We start from the raw sequence: 22,530 nt of genomic DNA on the forward strand, positions 1-22,530 counted from the left end.
GAGCATACAACTGAAGTGGTTTGAGACTGTGTGTAATGGAAGGTGACTATCCACAGTTTATACATTTGTGAAAGTTCAATGCAACATTGAGTGCATTATACAAATAAGGAATAATGGTTTTCATAGAAATATAAACTTTTAAAGATATTTTTGTTTAGTAATAAACCTAGTAAAATTTCATTGGATTATAACTATAGGTTAACATTTATGTTACTTCTGAAGTATAAAAGATGGAAACAGGGTAGGTGATACGGAAAGAAAATGGTTCTGATGATAACTCATATTGTACCTGGTAAGTGCAAGAGGCCATAGAAATTACTGATGCCATATAATTTTGAAGATGGGCGAGGAAATGTTATTCTGCTGGTGAAGAACCTGATATCTTTTGTGTTTAGAATTCTTTAGGAAAGTTATTTGAACAAACTGAATTTGCCATTTGTGTATGTGTCTGTCTGTCTATAATCCTATTAATTGTCAGGCATTGATTTTGTTTCCTTTCATTCAGGAAACTTCATAGTCTTGTGGTCAACATGCAGGATGTCGGTTTTTAAGTCTGTAACTAATCGGTTTATTAAAAACCTGGCCTGCTCGGGGATCTGTGCCAGCCTAGTCTGTGTGCCTTTTGACATCATCCTCAGTGCCAGTCCACACTGCTGTTGGTGGATCTATACCATGGCCTTCTGTAAGATCATCAAGTTCTTGCACAAAGTCTTCTGCTCAGTGACCATCCTGAGTTTTCCTGCCATTGCTCTAGATAGGTAAGACACCGGAACTGTTTGTTACTTTTTCACCCCATTCCCCTTAGAGTTTCATACAGATATGAGAACATCCCACCTAACGTGGCACTTGTGTGTGTCTTATCTCTTTTTCAGTTCCTTTCTTCTTTGTTCACACTCACTCTTTGCTTTATTACCTTCTGCATTCCTTCATTCCCATTATCCTCCCTGTTTGTCTTGAGTCATTCTAGCATTCACCCCTACTACATGGCACTTCTCCAGTTTTGAGGTGTAATAAAGTGGTGGTGAGAGAACCAAGTTCTAGCTGTTTTTGCAAAGCTGGGACTGGTGAAGGCAGACTTATATGCCACCATAAACTCACTGGAGGAACAGCAGAATTCAGATGAGATGAGTGGATTCAATGATGAAAACATAGTGAGAACAGCAAAGGAAAGGTGTAACTGTCCTCCATGCTAGCTGTAGTAGACAACCATGCAATAGACAACCGCCCAGAGCTGCAAAAAAACAGGCAGTATAGAAATCTAAATAGATAAATAAATAAAAATAAATAAATGTAAGAGGAAATTTACTTTGTATACATTAGCAATTGGCTCCTTGAAAACTAGATTTAGGCCTTTATTTAAGTTAGGCTGAGCAATTGAACTGTGTTAACAAACCCCCTGTAAATAAGAGTCAGTCTAGAACAGGGGCCCCCAATTTTGTTAATCCTGCAGGCAGTTTTGGAATTTTGAGAAAGGTTAGTCCAATATATATTTTAAATAAAGTTTCTATTAAAGGAAATACTGTGGATATATGAAAGAACAGTTTTTGTAGGCCAATAAAACTTTCTTATAGTTTCATTGCCTACTAATATTTATGCAATTTAAATCAATTATGCCCTTCAGATCTTTACTAGAACAAGGCTGATAAGGGATCCACTTAAAGCCAGCACTGGTGATTTCATAAACCTGTGCACAACAGATTTTACTTGGCATTTGTGTAAAAGTATTCTGGATGTGTGGAAGGCTGAGAAGATGTGGTGGGCTGAGGCTAGGGGATCACTCTTTCATCTTTCTCCTTTTTTCTTGTTGGGGGGGTGTTCTTGTATTTACTTTTAGAGGGGGTCCTTCTCTTTCCTTTCTACTAGTGATGGGGTTGTTGGATGAAATCGTTTCAAGGAAACATATGCCCATAATGAAGACAAACAGAGACAAGCTGCAAACTCCAAGGGCCTATTACCCTTTACACTGAAGCTACATTTTATCCTTACAAAAATCTTACGAGATGGGTTAGACTGAGAGTGTCTGGCCCAACATTATGAAATGAGGTTACCATTCTCATTATAAATCCATTTACTGGGCAAAAGATCCCTTATGTAAACATGACCTAAATCATGGTTTGACTGCTCCTGTTTGGTATTCTTAAATCAGCAGTCTCTTTGAAGAATTTTTTACAGGGCTTCAATTTCCATGCCAATAAGAATCAATGAATACTTGATCATGAATCTGTGTAAGAAGCTAATTTTAAATCATTTGAAACAAAGGCCTTTTGAAACCACTTAGTTTGGAGAGCCAACTCGACAAAGCAAGAGGAGTAGAGAACCTAAACTTTATATACAGTAAGCTGGCCATGCCTTGATTCTATTGAAACCAAACTAAATAGCATTCCTTCTTTGTAACTTCCTTTGTAACTTTGTGTTTCAGATTTCTCTGGACATTTTAAAAGTTGCATATTTCAGCTCATTACTGAAAGTAATTGAGAATGTAATACAAACATATCAAAGCCTACACATAAGACTTGAGGTTATGCAATATAAATGTCATAAAAAAGTTATGTATCAGTTGCTGCTCTGAACCTAGGAAACATACGTCTGCATCTCGCTAGCAGCATCTGCTGAGCTCATAAGGATTACTTTATTCTCCTATATCATGCCCCTTCCCAGATTTGATTTGCAGTGATTTCTCAAATTATTAATGTTCATCATTCTAGTCGTCAAAAGCCACAAATATTTCCTTGCATCTATGTAGAAAATTGTTATTTTGCTTCAGTTCTTGACAATTGTTACAGATTATATGTATTTATGCTACATGTGCTATACATTCACTGGGAAGGTGCATGTGAATTTAAATATTTCTCATATACTTTTCTTCTTCTTTTCTGATAGGTATTATTCAGTTTTATACCCACTTGAAAGGAAAATATCAGATGCTAGGTCTCGCGATCTGGTGATCTACATCTGGGCACATGCCATGGTGGCAAGCATTCCTGTATTTGCGCTGACCAACAGCTCCGATATTTACGCAATGTCCTCTTGCACTGAACCCTGGAGTTACTCCATTGGCCATTTGGTATATGTAATCATTTACAATATTACCACTGTGATAGTGCCGGTGGCTGTGGTGTTTCTCTTTATGGTCCTTATCCGCAGGGCCCTGAGTGCCAGCCAGAAGAAAAAAGTCATCATAGCTGCCTTAAGAACACCTCAGAATACCATTTCTATTCCTTATGCCTCCCAGAGGGAATCTGAACTTCATGCCATGCTGCTGTCCATGGTCATGATCTTTATCTTCTGCAGTATTCCCTATATGATTTTGGTGATCTACCGTACTGTATTGAGTTCTTCTGCCCCTTCTGTGTTCTTGCTTCTCACTGCCATCTGGCTGCCCAAAATATCACTGCTAGCCAATCCTTTGCTCTTCTTGACTGTTAACAAATCTGTTCGTAAATGTCTAGTAGGAACAATTGTGCGGCTACACCGAAGATACAGTCGGAGGAATGTTGTCAGTTCTGGAAGTACTGCAGATGCCAACTTGGAGCCTCATGTCCGATCTGGTAGCCAGCTACTTGAAATGTTTCACATTGGGCAACAACAAATTTTCAGACCTACAGAAGATGAGGAGGAAAATGAAACAAAATCTATTGGTTCCAGTGACTACCAGCAGAAAGAAATCCCTACAACCAGCTTAGATGTGGAACAGACTTCGGTTGGGAGGACTATGCCGCATGTGGTTGCAGACTCTGCCGCACAAGTGGCTCCTGCTATGCCCACAGAAGCAGAATTGGCCAATGAAAAGTATTCAATGCAGCTAGGCTTTGGGCCCTTTGAGCTGCCTCCCCAGTGGCTCTCAGAAAATCGGAACAGTAAGAAAAGACTATTACCGCCTTTGGGGAATACCCCGGAGGAACTAATCCAGACAAAGCAGCCCAAGTGTAAAGCAGAAAGAAAAATTAGTAGGAACAATAAAGTCAGCATATTTCCAAAAGTAGATTCCTAGTAAAAGCAGGAGCTGTGTGTGACAAGATACAACACCTTCTTGCATATATGTGATCCTATGGATCTTTATTAGGTGCAATATATTAAAGGCTTATTTTTGTGCCAACTTATGTAAAAGTAAAATGAAAACATAAAGTGTTCCTTATGAATGGATATCAGTATAAATATCTCATGTATTTATTTACACATATCCTCTATTATAAAATAATAATTGATTTACTTCCAAAAGGGTAATTTGGAGCTTTTCTTCTTCCAAAGATTGCTTCCTTCTGCATGTGACAACTGTGATCTTTCAGACTGCAGCAAGTTGGTACAATTAACGCATGCAGAGATGTATAAAGGGGGTCGGCTCTACAATTAGGAGGACTAGGAAAAAGAATTCTATAAATATGGGCCTACCTTCTCTGGAACTCCATAAATATATTTCTTCATTTGCCAAAACCTGAGCACCTTTCAGGAGCACACCATGACCTGTCAATTTTTTCATGGCTCTGAGAAGCCAGAACTGAACTAACAGTCACATTTATAATTTAATAAGGTTTCTTCCTTCCTTGCTTTTGTCTTACACTGTTTTAAGCTGCCTCATGTTGTTGAGACAGGTATGGACTAAATATATATATATATGATCTTGGACACATTGCCTTTGAAATATTTCCATTCAGGGCTGATGCTTACAGAGCTGAGCACTGTGTGGTATTAGCAAACTGAGTAGAGCAGTAATGACAGAAGAGTGTAAAATGGTTAGAATGAAAATTTAGTGGCACCTTAAAAAAAAACCAGTTATTTTGAAAGAGGTTTTGTTGGTCATAGCCTACTTTATCAGAAAGATATGTGATGGAAACCATATTATGGAATTTTTATGAATCAGGGCTATGTGTGAATTCATACTGAGCCCTGACATTCCCCCTCATTAAAGATTCCCTAATATATTTTTCTACTTACACCAGCTTGGTGTAGTAGTTAGGAGAGTGGCGTTCTAATCTAGCAAGCCAGGTTGGATTCCCCGCTCTTCCTCCACATATGGCCAGCTGGGTGACCTTGGGCTAGCCAAAGCACTGATAAAACTGTTCTGACCAAGCAGTAATATCAGGAAGTGTGCTGTGACCCATGAAAGCTCATGTTGAAATCAAATAGGTTTAATTTGACAAATTAACGCAGCTACCAATTTGTATAATAAGTAGGGACAATATCTTTTTACAATTCCATACTAATAGGCAATATAAATTTTTGAATGACTTTTTAAAATGAAGCACAAATATATAACTCTTAGCTTAAATTAAATTGGATAATCACTGTGTCAGAAAGTTCTCTGTGATTTTTCATACCAAGTATTTTCTGTGTCTCTCCAGTAGAGCAAGGCAAAATGGCACTTAGACAGTGGTTGCTATTTCATGTGGCTGTTTAAGATCTTGACCATAAAGAAAACTGCATGTCCCCTGTGGATCATGTGTAGAAAATACTTCTTCAGTGTGGCTTTGAAATGTTAAACCATGAGAAAGCCCAGTTCTTCTCTACGAAATGACTTAATTTCAAACACACTGATTACTTGCCTGTGATTACTCATAGTTAGATTTCTGAAATGTGACCCACCTGGTTTACCTTTGCTTGTCTCCATGAAAACGAAAGATTCAAAGTCCTTTTGAATTGAAGGAATGACATGATAAAATGACATCTGTAATTCAATGTTAATTTATTCTATGCTGAATAAACAGTTGCAGAGTTTATTTGCTTTGTAACTGGAATTATTATATAATCAAACACATGTAAATTATGCAGAAAACATAAAAATACAACAGGAAAACCCTGAATATTTGTTCCAAGACATTATAGTTGTTGCATAGTAATATGTTCTAGAAAAGAAATGGAAAAGACTTGCAAGACACCTATACATGGTTATATAGTTTAAAAGAGGCTGCAAAAAGGTTGTGATTCAGTAGTTTTCCCCACAGTGTTGTGACTGTGAACTAAAGGCACTCAAGTGCAATCATGAGAACAGAGTGCAGTTTAATGGCTGCAGTGTTTCATATTCTATTCAGCAATGGTAGAGATGTTTGGTGGGCCTCCTTTTAAATCTAAGAGCAATTGTTCCGGGGAAGAAAAATCCAAATACAGAAGCAGCCTTTTGTATTTATAGCTAATGTAGATGCACACTTGGATATTAATCTTTGAACTAGCTGATAAATGTATCTTGATGTGCCAAGGAATGTGCACTGAATCTGGAGCCATCAGCAGTTATGTACAATGGTGCCTGTGACTAGAGCTTGAGTGGGGCCATTAGAAAGCCTAATGGCTTCTTTATAGAGTAACTGTTTTATACACTAATGGTGAATTTCATCAAATAATAAACATCAGCAGGAGTTTGTCTTCTTGGGTAAAATATACTCAAGTAATGCACAGGTGGCTATTTCTTGCAGTCATCTACTTTAATGGCATGGTGCATTTCACAAATCAAAGTCCATCAAAACAAAGCTAACCAAGTATGTTCAGACACTGCGTTCCTTCCTCTTGAAGATCATCAATGTGATTTTTAAATGATTTCACTCCCTAAACCTAATCTAGAAGCTTGTTTGTCTTTTCCACATATAAACAGACATTTCTAAAATAAAAAAATTATAATGTGGCCACTATAGTTCCCTAAAAGTACAAAACTAGCAGCAATCATTGTACTACTGCTGTCGAGTAAGTATTTTGTGCATAGAATTTGGGTAGAATTTTGCTTGCTTATTGAAGAACTTTAAAGGGTTTTCCCTCCATGAGGAAAAAAGCCTGCTTTCCTTTCTTTACAATAAATAACCCAATCTGATGCTACATATTTAAAGGAAAAAATTCTGCATAAGCAGAGGCTAAGGGACACATGCATCTTTAAAAGACATTCTCAACGTTTTATAGCAGGCTTTCTCAACGAGGTTATCATGACATCTGGGGTTTCTTGACAGCCCTGTAAGGGTTTTCTGAATGGATGGATGTTAATTTTTTGTATATTTTTCAAACTTATTAAAATTTATCAGATGATATGACCAAATGACATGATATGACCATGCCATTTCGCCTCCCCATTCAAAATAGCCAATGATGGGCCTGTAGGGGGTGGGAAGGGGAGGGGCCTCGGGGAGGTGTGTATACAGCTATGCTTCCCAACTGTAATCTGCACCATCACATCACTTCTGGGGTTTCTTGAAGCCTGAAGAACGTTTCAGGGAACAAGGTTGAGAAAGGCTGCTTTAGAGCTATCAAGAAATGTCAGTTGTTTCTACATGTTACTGATAACCTTTGCAATAAAGTATGTCAGTGATTTATTACTATCCTGTCAGTACTGTCGTTTGGTCTTTTATTAGCTTTATGCCAGATGGTTTTTCTAACAAAAAAATGCAAATAGATTCAATATACATCTACTAGGCAGGTGATCCTGTCCAGCTGACTCTTATTTTAAAAACAAATCTTACTTAGTTGATCATCTTCAATTTTAGAGACACTTGTAGAAGGTTTAAGAATTCAAGATAAAGAAATCATTTCAGTTACAACTGCTAAAACAGCTTTGAAATCTGGTTGTAGCTCCAGAAACTCTCCATGTCCTGGGTGAATTAAGAAAACACAGAGTGACCAAGATTACTATTAGTATGCCAAAAGTAACAGATAGATTGCAGGCAGGTTCAGCAGAAGATGGCATATCACACTGGCAGGTGAATGGGGGTGGGGCTGGGGGTGAGGGAGGGAAAAATTCTTAGTCATTGTTATGGAAACCCCACATCCTACATGAACTACTTCTGTGTCGCAGTGAGAACCACTCGGCCTAAAGCATCAGAAAGATGCTGATGATGTGGCTCACATATGTGAAAGTGTTTTTGTTTTGTTTTGCTCATACTTTCATGTAGCTGAATACATTTATCTATTGATAACATTGCTATGCTCTCTTTTTACCCATATAGGCAGGAAAGATTAAAAAAACACATTTCGACACTAAAATATCAATACAATAGCTATTAAAATATAAGGGTGTGTAAATTGTTTAAACAATTCAAGCCAGATAAAGTTTTAAAGGTCAATATCAGCATCTGGAATTGGGCTTGGGAGCCAGTGTCGAGGGAAGAAAACTGGAGTGTTATGGTCCCTATGATTTGCTCCAGTCTGTATCAGCTGTAGCTTCTGGATAGTCTTCAAGTACAGCAAACTGCAGTTGTTATTGTTATGTGCGAAGTCGCGTCCGACCCATCGCGACCCCATGGACAATGATCCTCCAGGCCTTCCTGTCCTCTACCATTCCCCGGAGTCCATTTAAGTTTGCACCTACTGCTTCAGTGACTCCATCCAGCCACCTCATTCTCTGTCGTCCCCTTCTTCTTTTGCCCTCAATCGCTCCCAGCATTAGGCTCTTCTCCAGGGAGTCCTTCCTTCTCATGAGGTGGCCAAAGTATTTGAGTTTCATCTTCAGGATCTGGCCTTCTAAAGAGCAGTCAGGGTTGATCTCCTCTAGGACTGACCGGTTTGTTCGCCTTGCAGTCCAAGGGACTCGCAAGAGTCTTCTCCAGCACCAGAGTTCAAAAGCCTCAATTCTTTGACGCTCGGCCTTCCTTATGGTCCAACTCTCGCAGCCATACATTGCAACTGGGAAGACCATAGCCTTGACTAAACGCACTTTTGTTGGCAGGGTGATGTCTCTGCTTTTTAGGATGCTGTCTAGATTTGCCATAGCTTTCCTCCCCAGGAGCAAGCGTCTTTTAATTTCTTTGCTGCAGTCCCCATCTGCAGTGATCTTGGAGCCCAGGAAAATAAAATCTGTCACTATCTCCATTTCTTCCCCATCTATTTGCCAGGAATTGAGAGGGCCGGATGCCATGATCTTTGTTTTCTTGATGTTGAGTTTCAAGCCAACTTTTGCACTCTCCTCCTTCACCCGCATCAACAGGCTCTTTAGTTCCTCTTCACTTTCTGCCATTAGAGTGGTATCATCTGCATATCTGAGGTTGTTGATATTTCTCCCTGCAATCTTGATCCCAATTTGTGACTCCTCTAATCCCGCATTTCTCATGATGTGCTCTGCATACAAGTTAAATAGGCAAGGCGACAGTATACAGCCTTGCCGAACTCCTTTCTCAATTTTGAACCAGTCAGTGATTCCATGTTCAGTTCTCACTGTTGCTTCTTGACCTACATATAAATTTCTCAAGAGACAAATAAGATGCTCTGGTATTCCCATCTCTTTAAGAACTTGCCACAATTTGTTGTGCTCCACACAATCAAAGGCTTTAGCATAGTCAATGAAGCAGAAGTAGACGTTCTTCTGGTACTCCCTAGCTTTCTCCATGATCCAGCATATGTTGGCAATTTGATCTCTAGTTCCTCTGCCTCTTCGAAATCCTGCCTGTACTTCTGGAAGTTCTCGGTCCACATATTGCTGGAGCCTAGCTTGTAGGATTTTGAGCATAACTTTGCTAGCATGAGAAATTAGTGCAATGGTGCGGTAGTTTGAACATTCTTTGGCATTGCCCTTCTTTGGGATTGGAATGTAAACTGACCTTTTCCAATCCTGTGGCCATTGTTGAGTTTTCCAAATTTGCTGGCATATTGAGTGTAGCACTTTTACTGCATCGTCCTTTAAGATTTTGAATAGTTCAACTGGAATGCTGTCACCACCACTAGCTTTATTGCTGCTCAGACTTCCTAAGGCCCATTTGACTTCACATTCCAGGATGTCTGGCTCCAGGTCAGTAACTACCCCACTGTGGTCATCAGGGATGTTAAGCTCACTCTTGTATAGTTGTTCTGTATAATTTTGCCACCTTTGTTTAATCTCTTCTGCTTCTGTGAGGTCCCTACCATTTTGGTCCCTTATCATACCCAACTTTGCATGAAACGTTCTCTTCATATCTCCAATTTTCTTGAAAAGATCTCTGGTCCTCCCCATTCTATTGTTTTCTTCTATTTGTTTGCACTGTTCATTTAAGAAGGCATTCTTATCTCTTCTAGCTTTTCTCTGGAATTCTGCATTCAGTTGGGTGTATCTTTCTCTTTCTCCCTTGCCTTTCACTTCCCTTCTCTCCTTAGCTATTTGTAAAGCTTCCTCAGATAGCCATTTTGATTTCTTGCATTTCTTTTTCTTTGGGATGGTTTTAGTTGCTACCTCTTGTACAATGTTGCGAACCTCCGTCCATAGTTCTTCAGGCACTCTGTCTATCAGATCTAATTCCTTAAATCTATTTGTCACCTCTACTGTGTATTCGTCGGGGATATGATTTAGTTCATACCTGAGTGGCCTAGTGCTTTTCCCTACTTTCTTCAATTTAAGCCTAAATTTTGCAACAAGAAGCTCATGATCTGAACCACAATCAGCTCCTGGTCTTGTTTTTATTGACTGGATAGAACTTCTCCATCTTTGGCTGCAGAGCACATAGTCAATCTGATTTCTGTGTTGACCGTCTGGTGATGTCCATGTGTAGAGTCGTCTCTTGGGTTGTTGGAAAAGAGTGTTTGCTATGACCATTGTATTCTCTTGACAAAATTCTACCAGCCTGTGCCCTGCTTCATTTTGTACTCCAAGGCCAAACCTGCCTGTTATCCCGGTTATCTTTTGGCTTCCTACTTTAGCATTCCAATCCCCCATGATGATAAGCACATCATTTTTTGGCGTTGCTTCTAGAAGGTGTTGTAGGGCTTCATAGAACTGATCAACTTCATCCTCTTCAGCAGCAGTGGTTGGGGCATAGACCTGGATCACTGTGATGTTGAATGGTTTGCCTTGGATTTGAACTGAGATCATTCTGTCATTTTGGGGATTGTATCCCAAGACTGCTTTTCCTACTCTCTTATTGATTATGAAGGCTACTCCATTTCTTCTGCGAGATTCTTGTCCACAGTAGTATACCTGATGGTCATCTGAATTAAATTCACCCATTCCTGTCCATTTTAGTTCACTGATTCCTAAAATGTCGATGTTCAGTCTTGTCATTTCTTGTTTGACGACGTCCAGCTTACCTTGATTCATGGATCTGACGTTCCAGGTTCCTATGGAATAAAAATCTTTACAGCATCGGACTGTCTTTTCACCACCAGTTACTTCCACAACTGAGCGTCCTTTCGGCTTTGGCCCAGTCGCTTCATTCATTCTGGCGCTACTCGTACTAGCCGTCTGCTCATCCCCAGTAGCACATTGGACACCTTCCGACCTGAGGGGCTCATCTTCCGGCGTCATATCGTTATGCCTACTGGAACTGTCCATAGAGTTTTCATGGCAAAGATACTGGAGTGGTTTGCCATTTCCTTCTCCAGTGGATCACCTTTTGTCAGAGCTCTCAGCTATGACCTGTCCGTCTTGGGTGGCCCTGCACGGTATAGCTTATAGCTTCACTGAACTACGCAAGCCCCCTTGCCACAACAAGGCAGCGATCCTTGAAGGGGGGCAAACTGCAGTAATCTGACCTAAACATTACCACTGTGATATTATTTATCTCCATGCCTGAAAACCTTCACCTATCTATTTCTATACATTAAGTGCTATTAAAGGGAGGAGATATTTTTCTTCAGGCCAGTTGGCAACACCCTCTATGTATGAATGACATCTGAACCTGCATCTCCTATCTTAATCCTACACATTAAATACTATGTTGTGCTGGTTTTCTCTTCAAGAACTTTTCACATAGGAAGGGGGGCAGAAGTGACTCTGACCAGGATTCTTTATGCACTGTGAAATGTATGTCAACAACCCCATCAACACCCCTGGATACTCTGGTCAGGTGTCTGGAGGCTGTGGCGGACTGACTCAAGTGGAGTTGTCTGAAGTTTAATCCAGCCAAGATGTAGGTTCTCTGGCTGGGCAGGCATACACAGGGAGATGATATAGCTCCCAATATCTGACAGGGTGCAGTTAACATCAGTGCCTTCTGTCTGTCAAAAGTTTGGATGTGATTTTGGATCCCTCCTTATCAATGGAGGCATTTCCACCATCCCCAGGCAAGGCAGTTATTATTGTTATTGTTATTGTTATTAACATTTATAGTCCGCTTTCTCCTGTGGTGGGACTCAAGATGGATTACATAAAATCCCATAAAAACCCCAGTCCTTTAAAACCATAAACCTCCAGGTGGCAGAAAGAAAATCCTCTCACCCCCTCACAACCATCCACAAAGGGGTTCAATCAATGATATAACAAAGCCTGGAGGGGGCGGCCACAAAGATCTTAAGCAACCTGGCCTCAATCAAAGACTTGGTGGAAAAGCTCCATTCCGCAGGCCCTGGGGAACTTTGACACCTCCATCAGGGCCCTCAGCTCTCCTGGGAGCTCATTATTCCAGACTGGGGCCAGGAACGAAAAGGCCCTGGCCCAGGTCAAAGCTAGGTGTATGTCTCTGGGGCCAGAGATCACTAACAGATTGGTACCCACAGAGTGAAGAGCCCTGCGGGGGGCATAAGCAGGTAAGCGGTCCCTCAGTCAGGAAGGGCCCAAGCCACATAAGCCCTTAAGATCAAAACCAAAACCTTGAACTTGATCTGGGCCATAACTGGTAACCAGTGCAGCTGCCTCAGTACAGACTGGATATGGGTCCTCCAACATGAACTAATGAGGACCCTAGCTGCTGAATTCTGTACCAGAATGCTGGGTCAAGGACAAGGGTAGGTCAGCATAGAGTGAGTTACAGAAATCCAGTCTAGAGGTGACTGTTGCATAGATCACTGTGGCCGAACAGTCTGGGGGTAGGTAGGGGTAGGTAGGGTGCTAGTAGCCTTGCTTGGCAAATATGGTAAAACACCATGCATGCTACTACAGTGTCCTGTGCCTCCACTGATAGGGAGGCATCCAGAATCACCCCCAAATTCATTGCTGTGGGTGAGATGTTAGCTTGAAAAGATGGGTAGATGCGCTTCCTGTCCTGCCTCTTTCCTGCTCTCTGGCAGTCTTCAAGCAAAGGTTGGATACACACTTTTCTTGGATGCTTTAGGATGCTTTGGGCTGATCCTGAATTGAGCAGGGGGTTGGACTAGATGGCCTGTGTGGTCCCTTCCAACTCTATGATTCTGTGATTCTGTGAACCACAGGACTTCTGTCTTGGAGGGGTTGAGTTTCAGTCAGCTCTGCTCTAACCATCCAGCTATGGCTTCCAAACATCTGGCAAATGTATCCTGGGAGGAGTCCGGTGTCGATCCATGAAGAGATAGAGCTGGGTGTCACCTTCATATTGATGGCAGCCCAGCCTGTAAATCTGGACCAGCTGTCCTAGAGGGTGTATGAAGATGTTAAATAGCATAGGGGAGACTACTGCACCTGTGGGACCCCACAAAAGAGTCTATATGGGTATGACAGAATCTCCCCCACTGCCACCCTCTCTGTTCATTTCCAGAAAAGAGAGCACAGCCGTTGAAGACAGCTGTTCCCCGAATCCCAACTCAGACAAGGCGGTGGGCCAATAATTCATGTTTGACCATGACAAATGCTGCCGACAGATTAAGCAGTACGCGTATGGCCGACCTGTCCCAATCCAGCTGGCGCCAGAGATAATCCACCAAGGCAACCAGCATTGACTCTACCCTGTGGCCAGGATGGAAGCTTGACTGGTATGGATCGAGCCGAAGTTTCCTCCAAGTATGCCAGAAACTGGTCTGCCATGGCACTTTCAACTACCTTTCCTGGGAACACGAGATGTGAAACCATGCAATAGCTGCCTGGGTCCCATAGGTCCAGCAATGTTTTTTTCAGTAAGGGACAAATCACCAGTTCCTTTAGTGCCCCTGGGAACTCCCCTGTAGACAGGGAGAGGTTGAGGGACTCCTATCCGCTGGTCACTTGTTTTGAGTAACCAAGGGGGGCAGGTGGTCACCCTTACTGACCCCAGAATCTTATCCACTTTGGTTTCCAAGAGCCATCTGAAGCCATCAAATACTTCCACCCTTGGCAGCCAATGGGCCTCTAGTTCCCTCTCTATCAAAAGTGGCGGGAAAGTCCCAGTGGAGCGACAAGAACTTATCCATGAACAAGCTCACTCGTGCCTCACAGCCAAGAGTCACTTGACTACTGTTTTAGCATCCTTTCTTGAGAGCAGTCAACGATCGAACTTCCCTAACTAATTGGGCCGGGTGAGAGTTCGTGGACACGATAGAGGTGCCTTAAAACTCACACTTTGGCACCTGCCATCTCAGATAGGATATTCTTGCTGCTTCTTCACGAGTTTTCTGCCACACTCGCTCTAGCCATCTCAGTTCCTTCTTCCTCTCCTTTAGCTCCCCAGTATACCAGGGAGCCAGTTTGAGGCAAGGGCTGAGAGGGCAGTTGGGAGCAGTCTTGTAAATGGTGGCAGTTAAGCAGGACTGCCAGTCCTCCACTACCACCAATGAGTTGCCGGGAGGCATCATATCCCGCAGAGCATCCAGGAATCCAATGGGATCCATAAGTCTCTATGAGTGGGCTAAAATATGCCTGTCGCCCACGGTTGCACCTTTTTATGATGTTGTATGTTTTACAGCGTTGTTACTCTGAGCAACATGGAATTTTTTTTTTATCATTATTATTTAGCCATCTTCATATGACTGATTTTATACTTTAGAATAAAGAAGGGGAAATTCTTGATATCTTGCTCCCATCATTACTGCTCAGATTACTTTGCTGAGCTCTAATTTTAACTAATGCAATTTTAATATTAATGCACTGTTATATTCATTGGCTTTCAAGCTTTTATGCCAATAAAGGTACTCTGATTCTGACTCTGCCTTTCAAGCAGAGTTTGGCAAAATGTCAAGACCATTAATTTACTTTCTTTGCATTTTCAGCCATATTCCTGTCATCTCTATCTAATCCTTCCAGGTCCTTTCAAAAGGTTGGTCATATGGGGCAATATATTCCTTATTGAGCTAAAGGTCAATTGGAATGGCCTGCAAATGGAGAACCTGAAAGCATTGATGAGGTAGCTGATGAGGGGCAGTGGACTGAATCAACTAGGAAGAAGGGAGGATTTTTATCAATAATCATATTTATTATCATGGATTTTTAAAAAGTGGCTTTATTTACATTGACTTTGCTCCATATTATAAAGTATTCCTAGCTATTAACTGCAGAAAAATCAGGGTAGAACTCTAATAGTGCTATAGGTGTAAGACCTGGCACTAGCATATCCTGCTTTGTGTACTAGACGGATAGGATTGATCATCAGATGTTTCTTGCCTTGTCAAAGTCTATATCTTTTGTTCATAAGGAAAAAAGATCAAAACACTTAGCAGCATTTGACCAATTTGTGACCTGCTCCATCTGTATTCACAATGCTAGCAGTGATTCTAGCACCTTAAGTTTGTAACCATATGCTCGCTATTTCATTATGGTATTTATAGATAACTCTTTTAAACTCTGGGTTTCCTACATGCCTGTATAAAATTATGGAACACAGATTGCAGTTTACATGGTTGAGTACTAGCAATAAATGTAGGTTATAACTTGAAGAGAAGACCAGCATGCTGAAATTAGAATATAGGTTTAGAGCTGGGCAGACCCAGGTTCAAATGCTCACACAGCAAGTGGGTGATCTTAGGCCAGTCACACATCCAAATGTAATTCACAGCAGAACGAAAAACCATGGAGATTTCTACACCCTTTAAATGTAGTGTCATCCCAGTGAAATGCATGCTGAATATTCCGCCCCCTTCACATGACATTGCACACATCCAGCATCTGGCCCGCTGACTGCTTGCTACATCCTCCATTTTAAAGCACTTCTCTTCGAATCCCAAAAAGTTGATTCACCACCCTAAAAAGCCCTAGCAACCAGAGAGCAGAGAGCAGGTAACCAGCAGAAGGAAGGTATGGAGGCTCAAATGCGCAGCGTCCCATCTGCAGTGTCCCACCCTCACTCCCGCCTCCCTCTCCCTTGTTCCCGGGAATGAGAATTACTTTTTAAAAAAATGGCAAACTTCCTGGAGCAACTAAGAGGTGGACACGTGTGTAGGTAATGCCAGAATTAAAAGAATATTTCATTCAACAAAGTGTGCCTCTCAAAAGTCCCCCCGCTCCCCAATCAGGAACAATATTAATTTACTCATTTATCAAAGGACTCGGTCGCTTCTGCTTTGGCGCCCATGGAAGTCAGTGGTGCCACAGACTTTAATAGGAATGTCAGTGTTAGTGCCTTTCCCAGGGCCTGGGGGTGGGGTGGGGGTTTGAGGTACAGCCTCCAAACTTTGAGGGTAGCTCTGGGAGGTTCTTCCCTGACTCCCCTCCAAATTTCTAAATGACTGGTCCAAGGGGCTCCCAAAAAGGGTGCCCCCATCCCTCCATTATATCCAATGGAGACAACTGTTTCATTGACATTTATTATGATCAAAGATCAGCCAAGCAGTTTACCAGCGTAGAATTACATAACAATATAAACTTAAACACAAGGGTTAAAGTTCATAACCTTATAAATGTAAGTTTTAAGTTTATATTGTTATGTAATTCTATGCTGGAAAACTGCTTGGCTGATCTTTGATCAAAATAAATGCCAATGTAGTTTTCCTAGCATTATTTTATTTTCCAGTCACTTTTGTCTTCTCAGAATGTGACTGAAGTATGATAGCTTTAGTTTAGCCAGTTTAACTTTTAGGGAGAATTCAGGCTTGATTTGAACCGATTCATTTGTCTTTTGGGCAATCCGTATTATCTGTAAATCTCTTCCCCAACAACACATGTCAAAGGAATCAACTTTCTTCCTGTCAGATTTCTTCATAGCCCACCTTTCATACCTTTTTATAGTAATGGAAATACTATGGCATGAATTAACTTGATCTTGGTCACCAATGACACATCCCTAGACTCAATAATCTTGTCTAGCTCCTTCATGGCTGCCCTTCCCAGTCTTACTGATTTCTTAATTGCAATCTGCCTTTTGGACAATTATGGAGCAAAGAAGTAGAAAATCTTGAACAATTTCAATTTCTTTATTGTATTTGTGATGTTTAGCTGTAATCCTGCTTTGCCACTTTTTACATTAACCTTCATTAGGAGTCATTTCATTATTTTCTGCCAGTAATGTAGTGTCTTCTACACTCCTCAAATTATTATATTCGACTAATTTTACTCCACCATCATCTAAATCTAATCCAGTTTTCATTATGATATATTCTGTATATAGAGTGAACAGCTAGGGAGATAAAAGACATCTTTGCCTGACATCTTTGACAATTAGAAACCGTTCTGTTCTCCATGTTCTTTCCTAACAGTAACCTCTTATTTGGACTACAGTTTTGTACATCAAAACACTCAGATGCTGTGGCACATCCATTACCTTTAAAAAACAGAGATTTTCATGATCCACACAGTCCAAAAACTTTGCTCTAATTTATGAAACACAAGCTGATTTTCTTCTGAAAGCCTCTCACATGCTCCAATGGCCAATGTAGATTTACAATATGATCTTTAGTACCTCTTCTTTTTCTGGATTCAGCTCAAACATCTGGTGTTTCTTCTTCCTTATATAGTAATGGAGTTAGCATGGTGGTTAATGAACAGTGGACTCTAAATCTGGGGAACCAGGTTTGATTCCCCAATCCTCCGCATGCAGCCAGCTTGGGCTAGTCACTCTTGGCCCAATCTTGTTAAGAATTTGATGTACTCAATTTCCGTGACTTTTGAATTGCTCTGATTTGTTTCTCCCAGTGCAGCTTTCATATTGCTTTCTAAACCTGTAGGTTCTTCTTACAAATATTTTTTAAACTGGTTATTAGTTCTCTTCATGAGTTGCTGGAATGCTGCATTTTGATTTTGTTTCTATCACCTTTTAATTTTGCTTTTCATCTTCAGCAATGTTAAGAGTTTCATCAATCTTCCGTCAACCCTTTTCATTTCTTTTGGCTACAGGAATAGTCTTTGCGCATTCTTCCTTGGTAATGTCTCTGGCTTCAGTCCTCAGTTCTTCTGTTAAATGTTCACTTGAATTTAGTAATGCAGATCTGTACTTTAAACTGGAATGTTGCTTAGTTTGCATTTTGGCATTATGAATGTTTTGATGTTTTTCTTCAGTTTAATTTAATTTTCAGTATTAATAATTCATAGCCTATACCGCAATTGGTTCCTGGTTTGGTTTTAGCAGAAACAATTGAATTTCTCCATCTACTGCTTCCAATTATGGTTTCTATATGGCCATCTGGTAGTGTCCATGTATACAGTTGTCTGGTTGGTTGTCTGAAACATGTATTTGCAATGACGGAATTCTATGATTCAGTCTCCTGTTTCATTTTGTGCTCATATCTTCCAACAATATTTAATTCTTCTTTGTTTTGATTAGGACAGTTAGGTCAGGAGAAACACATGCCTTAATATTTCCAAGAAGGGCTAAGCCAAGGACAGCAGAGCAGCTTGCATCTGGTTTTTAATATAGTCAGGAAGTTTATTAATTATTTCCAAGTCACTATGATTGGCCTTATATCCTGGAAACGGCTGGGGGAAAAAAGATATCCAAAATATTCTAGCTCAGAAATCAGTTAAGATAGCAAGTCTTTGTTATGTACAGAAGAGTATTTATTTTATTTATTATAGTACATCAGTTTTTGTACTCCATAGTTTTCACCCAGGATGCAAGTATGCTGTATCACAGTTTAGGATTGATCAGAACAGAAAACAGCACTGGAACCAGAAAAGAAAATGTCCAGCACTCCCAGAAAGGCTACATCTTATTTTGTTTATATTGTACTACAATAAATTTCAATGCCTAATTCAGGTATTTCCTCAAGACCTGTACTAACCTTGCAAGTGGATTCTAAGTGACGTGACTAGCATATCCTATTTAAGAGAGACACATTAAACCATTTCATTCAACATTAGTCCTGGTGATCTGCTGATAGAAATCGTGGTCTCACTGTAGGAAACTAAAGCCATAATAAATGTGCCAATGAATTCTAAGGCTCTCAGAGGTTTTCTTGTCAGATTAAGAAAATACTTTACAAGTAGCTCTGATCGCACCAAATGATTGCAGGACAGTATTCCCTAGCAGGGAGCTGAAGCCAACTAATATAAATTTTCAATTAGTGAGACTCTGCCTCACTTCTTTGCTATCACCTCTCTGGGAAAAAATACCATGTTACAAATAGCATAATCCTAAATGGGGTTTCAACCTTCTAAATACATTGAAATCAATGGGCTTACAACTCTGTAACTGCTTAGAAGCAGTTTATTTTGAGTTTATTTTGGAAAATATCCTCCAATCAACTCAATATGAGGATATATGACGGAGCTTAAACAGTTCCGCAGGGCCTGCAAAAAGGAGCTCCTCCGCCAGGCATTTGGTTGAGACCAGGCACAACCAACAGCGAATGAAGGGCCCCCGCTCCCCCCCTCTCCCCCCTTCCTCCCAGAACTCCACCAGAGCGCTCTGGACCTGTTGTGGTATTGCACTGTTCCATCGTTATATTATATTATTATATTGTTATACTGTTACATTATTCTGTTATATGGTTACAACCACTGTTATTAATTACTGTATGTTTTTAACGAAGACTGTTTCATGTATCGTTGACTAGTTTTAATGTAAACCGCCCTGAGCCTTCGGGGAGGGCGGTATATAAATATAAATAAATAAATAAATAAATAAATAAATAAATAAATAAATAAATAAATAAATAAATAAATAAAATAATCAAATCTAAGGTGACTAGATCCTGATGCCTGTCCTGAAATTTAAGAATTCCCCTCTTCAAAAGCTGCCACTGTTCATGGCCATACATTAATTTTAAATGATACAAGCTGAATGTGCCTGTGTGCTTAACATGATGATAGTTCCAGATATGTATCCATGTTAGTCTATTGCTGCAAATTAAAACAGGAGTCCAGTGGCATTTTAGGAACTGACAACATCTATTCAGAACTTGCGGCTTCAGATGCATAAAGTACTTAGTTTTAAAATAATCTAAAACCACCAAGACTGCTGCACTCTAACACCACCCAGGATCTTATGCAATGTCAAGTCTGAGTCACTGGACTATGAGATCTAACATCACGCTACAGGTTAGTGGAAGAGCAGTATTTACAAGCCATAAAAGCATAGTAGCAAGTAACCATTGCTGTCATATATCACTGCCAGACATAATTACATATGCAGGTTGGATGTGAGATCCCCCATCCTAGATCAAATCTAACAGTTAGATGCAAGTTCATCTCAATAGTCAACTATGAGAGTGGGGTGGGAAGTATCTCATTTGGATCAGGACTATATCCGACTGTGGACAGGATGTATTATTAGTTTGCTGCCATATTATTTTGTCGTTGTTTCATTGTTTTCTACTGATGTAATGCCATTTTTCTTTATTGTTCTGTATCATGCTTAACATCCTATGTTCCTTCAAATTTCAGTAATCCCAGTACAAGGATATCACTCATTCAATGCCGCCTCATGCTGATTATATCAGTATACAGTGTGCTTATTAGATGTCTTTGACTTTTTGCTTACACTGTCACCGGCTTTGAGTCTTTGCAAGAAAGAGGGACTATAAATGAATGAGTGAATGACCCAAGTCGACCAACAAGTTTCATGGCAGAATAGATTTGAACCTGGGTCTTTCAGATTTTAGTCTACCATTGTAATCTTTACCCCATGCTGTTTATTTGAAATAATATAATGAATCTGATGGTTTCAAAAACAACAAGAATAAAATACAGCCAGACGGCTACCATCTAGTGGATGAAAAGGAACATTAAGATTGTATATCAGAGTTGTTGCGGTTTGACTTCAAACCTAGGGAATAATGTGATGCTAGGTATGTTTTAATATGGTATTGCTGTCAATATTTCCTTGTAAAACTGCTTTCCTACTCTTGACACTGGACTTTTTTCTGCCCATTGAATCTTTTGCCCATCTTGGTTAAAATCTTGTAGACACCTGATTCTCCAGAAAAACAGGAGTTCTAACCAGCAAGGAAATTAATTTGATTGTACCCCCTGGGCTTCTATATTGTTAGACAACTCTACTCATGCCATAGATATGCCATACTCGCAAGCTATATGTCTCTCACTTTCTCAATCCGAGGAGGGATTTTATCAGCGCCTCATAAGAACCAATGACTTTACGAAATCCCAAACCAGTCTGATAGCGTTAACTGTGAAAACAGGTAGTGGCTACAAATTAACCGTTAAACCCTTTCAGAAAACCAAATATTACTCCAAAATATCATAAGTACCCACAGACGTCCTTCTAGTTGTACCAAGCAGAACCCCCTGAGATACTTCTTATTTTAATGAATCGCAAAGTTTAGTCTTGGTTCCAATAAACCTGTAAGTTAAAGTGTATCAAATCTGCTTATTTTCGGTTATTTCAGATTAAGTTTATTAGGCAGCAGGCCGCTTTTTACATATTTAACAATATCCTATAGCCTGAATTCATTAACACTCCATTAATCCAGCAGTCTTTCTCCCGACTGCTAGCCAGCACCTACATCAAACGGCTACACTTCTACTGCATAAAGTTTACCTGGCGATTCAAATGCTAACCCGCTCATCAAACCTGTTTCTGTCCCGCATGCTTATATGGCTCGTAGACGCCAGAACAGCAACTTCCGCCCTTACCCGGGACCATACTTCCGTAGGCTGAAGGGAACGTGTTGCCATAGCAACCAGTAAGCGGAGGCTTTCCTGGCTGGCTGTTCGCGTGCATTATGCGGTGCTCTGCAGGTACTTTGTCTGGGGTGAGTGAAATCTACGACTTCATTTGCAACTCATCTCCGACACTGTGGGTTTTAACTTGGCATTTCCAACCCTCTCTAAACACTAGGCGCAAACTATTGAATACATTCTTAAGTTAGAAGGCAGTACCTGAAGGAAACTGACAGCAGCTATTTGACTGAAAAAAATATGGACTTCTGGGGTTTGTTCGTTTATTTCTTTGCTGCCCTCTTCTGAGGCTCAGGGCGGTTTACTTAAAACGTAGAAAATAGTACATGGAACTCAGCTTTTCTCAATAACAATAACATTAACATTGAACTATAACAAAAGTAATAGAGTATAATGCAAATAGGTCCAGAGCAGAATGCACGGGCGGATTTTTGGGAGGGAGGGAGCAGGGACCCTGTAGGTGTTGCTGGTTACCTGGTCTCAACCAAATGCCTGGCGGAAGAGCTACCTTTTTCAGGTCCTCCCCCCCCCCTGGAGCTCATTCCATCTGGTGGGGGCCAGGACAAAGAAAGCTCTGACCCTGGTTGAGACTAGGCAGGCTTCTTAGGGCCAGGGATCAATAGCTGGTTGGTGGTAGTGGAGCGTAAGCTTTTTGTGGGGTGTAGGCAGAGAGGCGGTCCCTCAGGTACACTGGGCCCAGGTATACTGGGCCCTGGTGATTACCAGAACCTTTAGCATGATCCCAAATCATTACCATTGTGCTGTTTCTAAATGTTGTTATGATTTTTTTTGGGGGGGGATTCTTCTGGACCCTTTTTCAAGCTTTAGAATCCTAACCCTCAGGTGAGGAAGTTAAACAACTCCCTGCACAATATATAATACAAAACATACGTTTTCTGGTACAAATCTGCCTTACAGTTATGGAGACCAAAGGGTTCTTTTGACCCTTAGGTGAAGGACTGAGATGCCTCTTTATTATCTACCCCCATTGT

General features: G+C 40.6%; 2 protein-coding genes and 2 long non-coding RNA genes across 11 annotated transcripts in view; 2 read left to right on the forward strand and 2 right to left on the reverse strand.

Moving 5' to 3' along the window:
- Positions 1-7,300, forward strand: part of GPR176 (G protein-coupled receptor 176) — a 49,141-nt gene extending 41,841 nt beyond the window's left edge. For both annotated transcript variants that reach the window (XM_077322939.1, XM_077322938.1), the window contains exons 2-3: positions 506-758; positions 2,881-7,300. In XM_077322939.1, coding sequence (XP_077179054.1) covers positions 538-758; positions 2,881-3,991 — 1,332 coding nt within the window. In that variant the 5' untranslated portion in view covers positions 506-537 and the 3' untranslated portion in view covers positions 3,992-7,300. The remainder of the gene's footprint in view (positions 1-505; positions 759-2,880) is intronic.
- The window catches only part of LOC143830430 (uncharacterized), an 88,570-nt gene that overhangs the window by 7,954 nt on the left and 58,086 nt on the right, over positions 1-22,530 (reverse strand). The window lies entirely within an intron of this gene.
- Positions 682-21,488, reverse strand: LOC143830428 (uncharacterized). Its single transcript, XR_013228445.1, has 3 exons — positions 21,399-21,488; positions 2,904-3,599; positions 682-1,231 (listed from the first exon to the last, which is right to left on the reverse strand). It is a non-coding gene; the product is annotated as an uncharacterized LOC143830428 (long non-coding RNA).
- The window catches only part of FSIP1 (fibrous sheath interacting protein 1), a 100,526-nt gene continuing 99,471 nt past the window's right edge, over positions 21,476-22,530 (forward strand). For 6 of the 7 annotated variants that reach the window (XR_013228444.1, XM_077322931.1, XM_077322934.1 and 3 more), the window contains exon 1: positions 21,477-21,612. Coding sequence is in view for 6 of the 7 variants with exons in the window: in XM_077322931.1 (XP_077179046.1) it covers positions 21,583-21,612 (30 nt within the window). In the remaining variant the exon portion in view is untranslated. Of the gene's footprint in view, positions 21,613-22,530 lie in introns of all 7 variants that reach the window. The other variant, XM_077322937.1, reaches the window with a different exon arrangement.

The sequence above is a fragment of the Paroedura picta genome, chromosome 2 (assembly GCF_049243985.1).
Source record: "Paroedura picta isolate Pp20150507F chromosome 2, Ppicta_v3.0, whole genome shotgun sequence".
Taxonomy (NCBI): Eukaryota; Metazoa; Chordata; class Lepidosauria; order Squamata; family Gekkonidae; genus Paroedura; species Paroedura picta.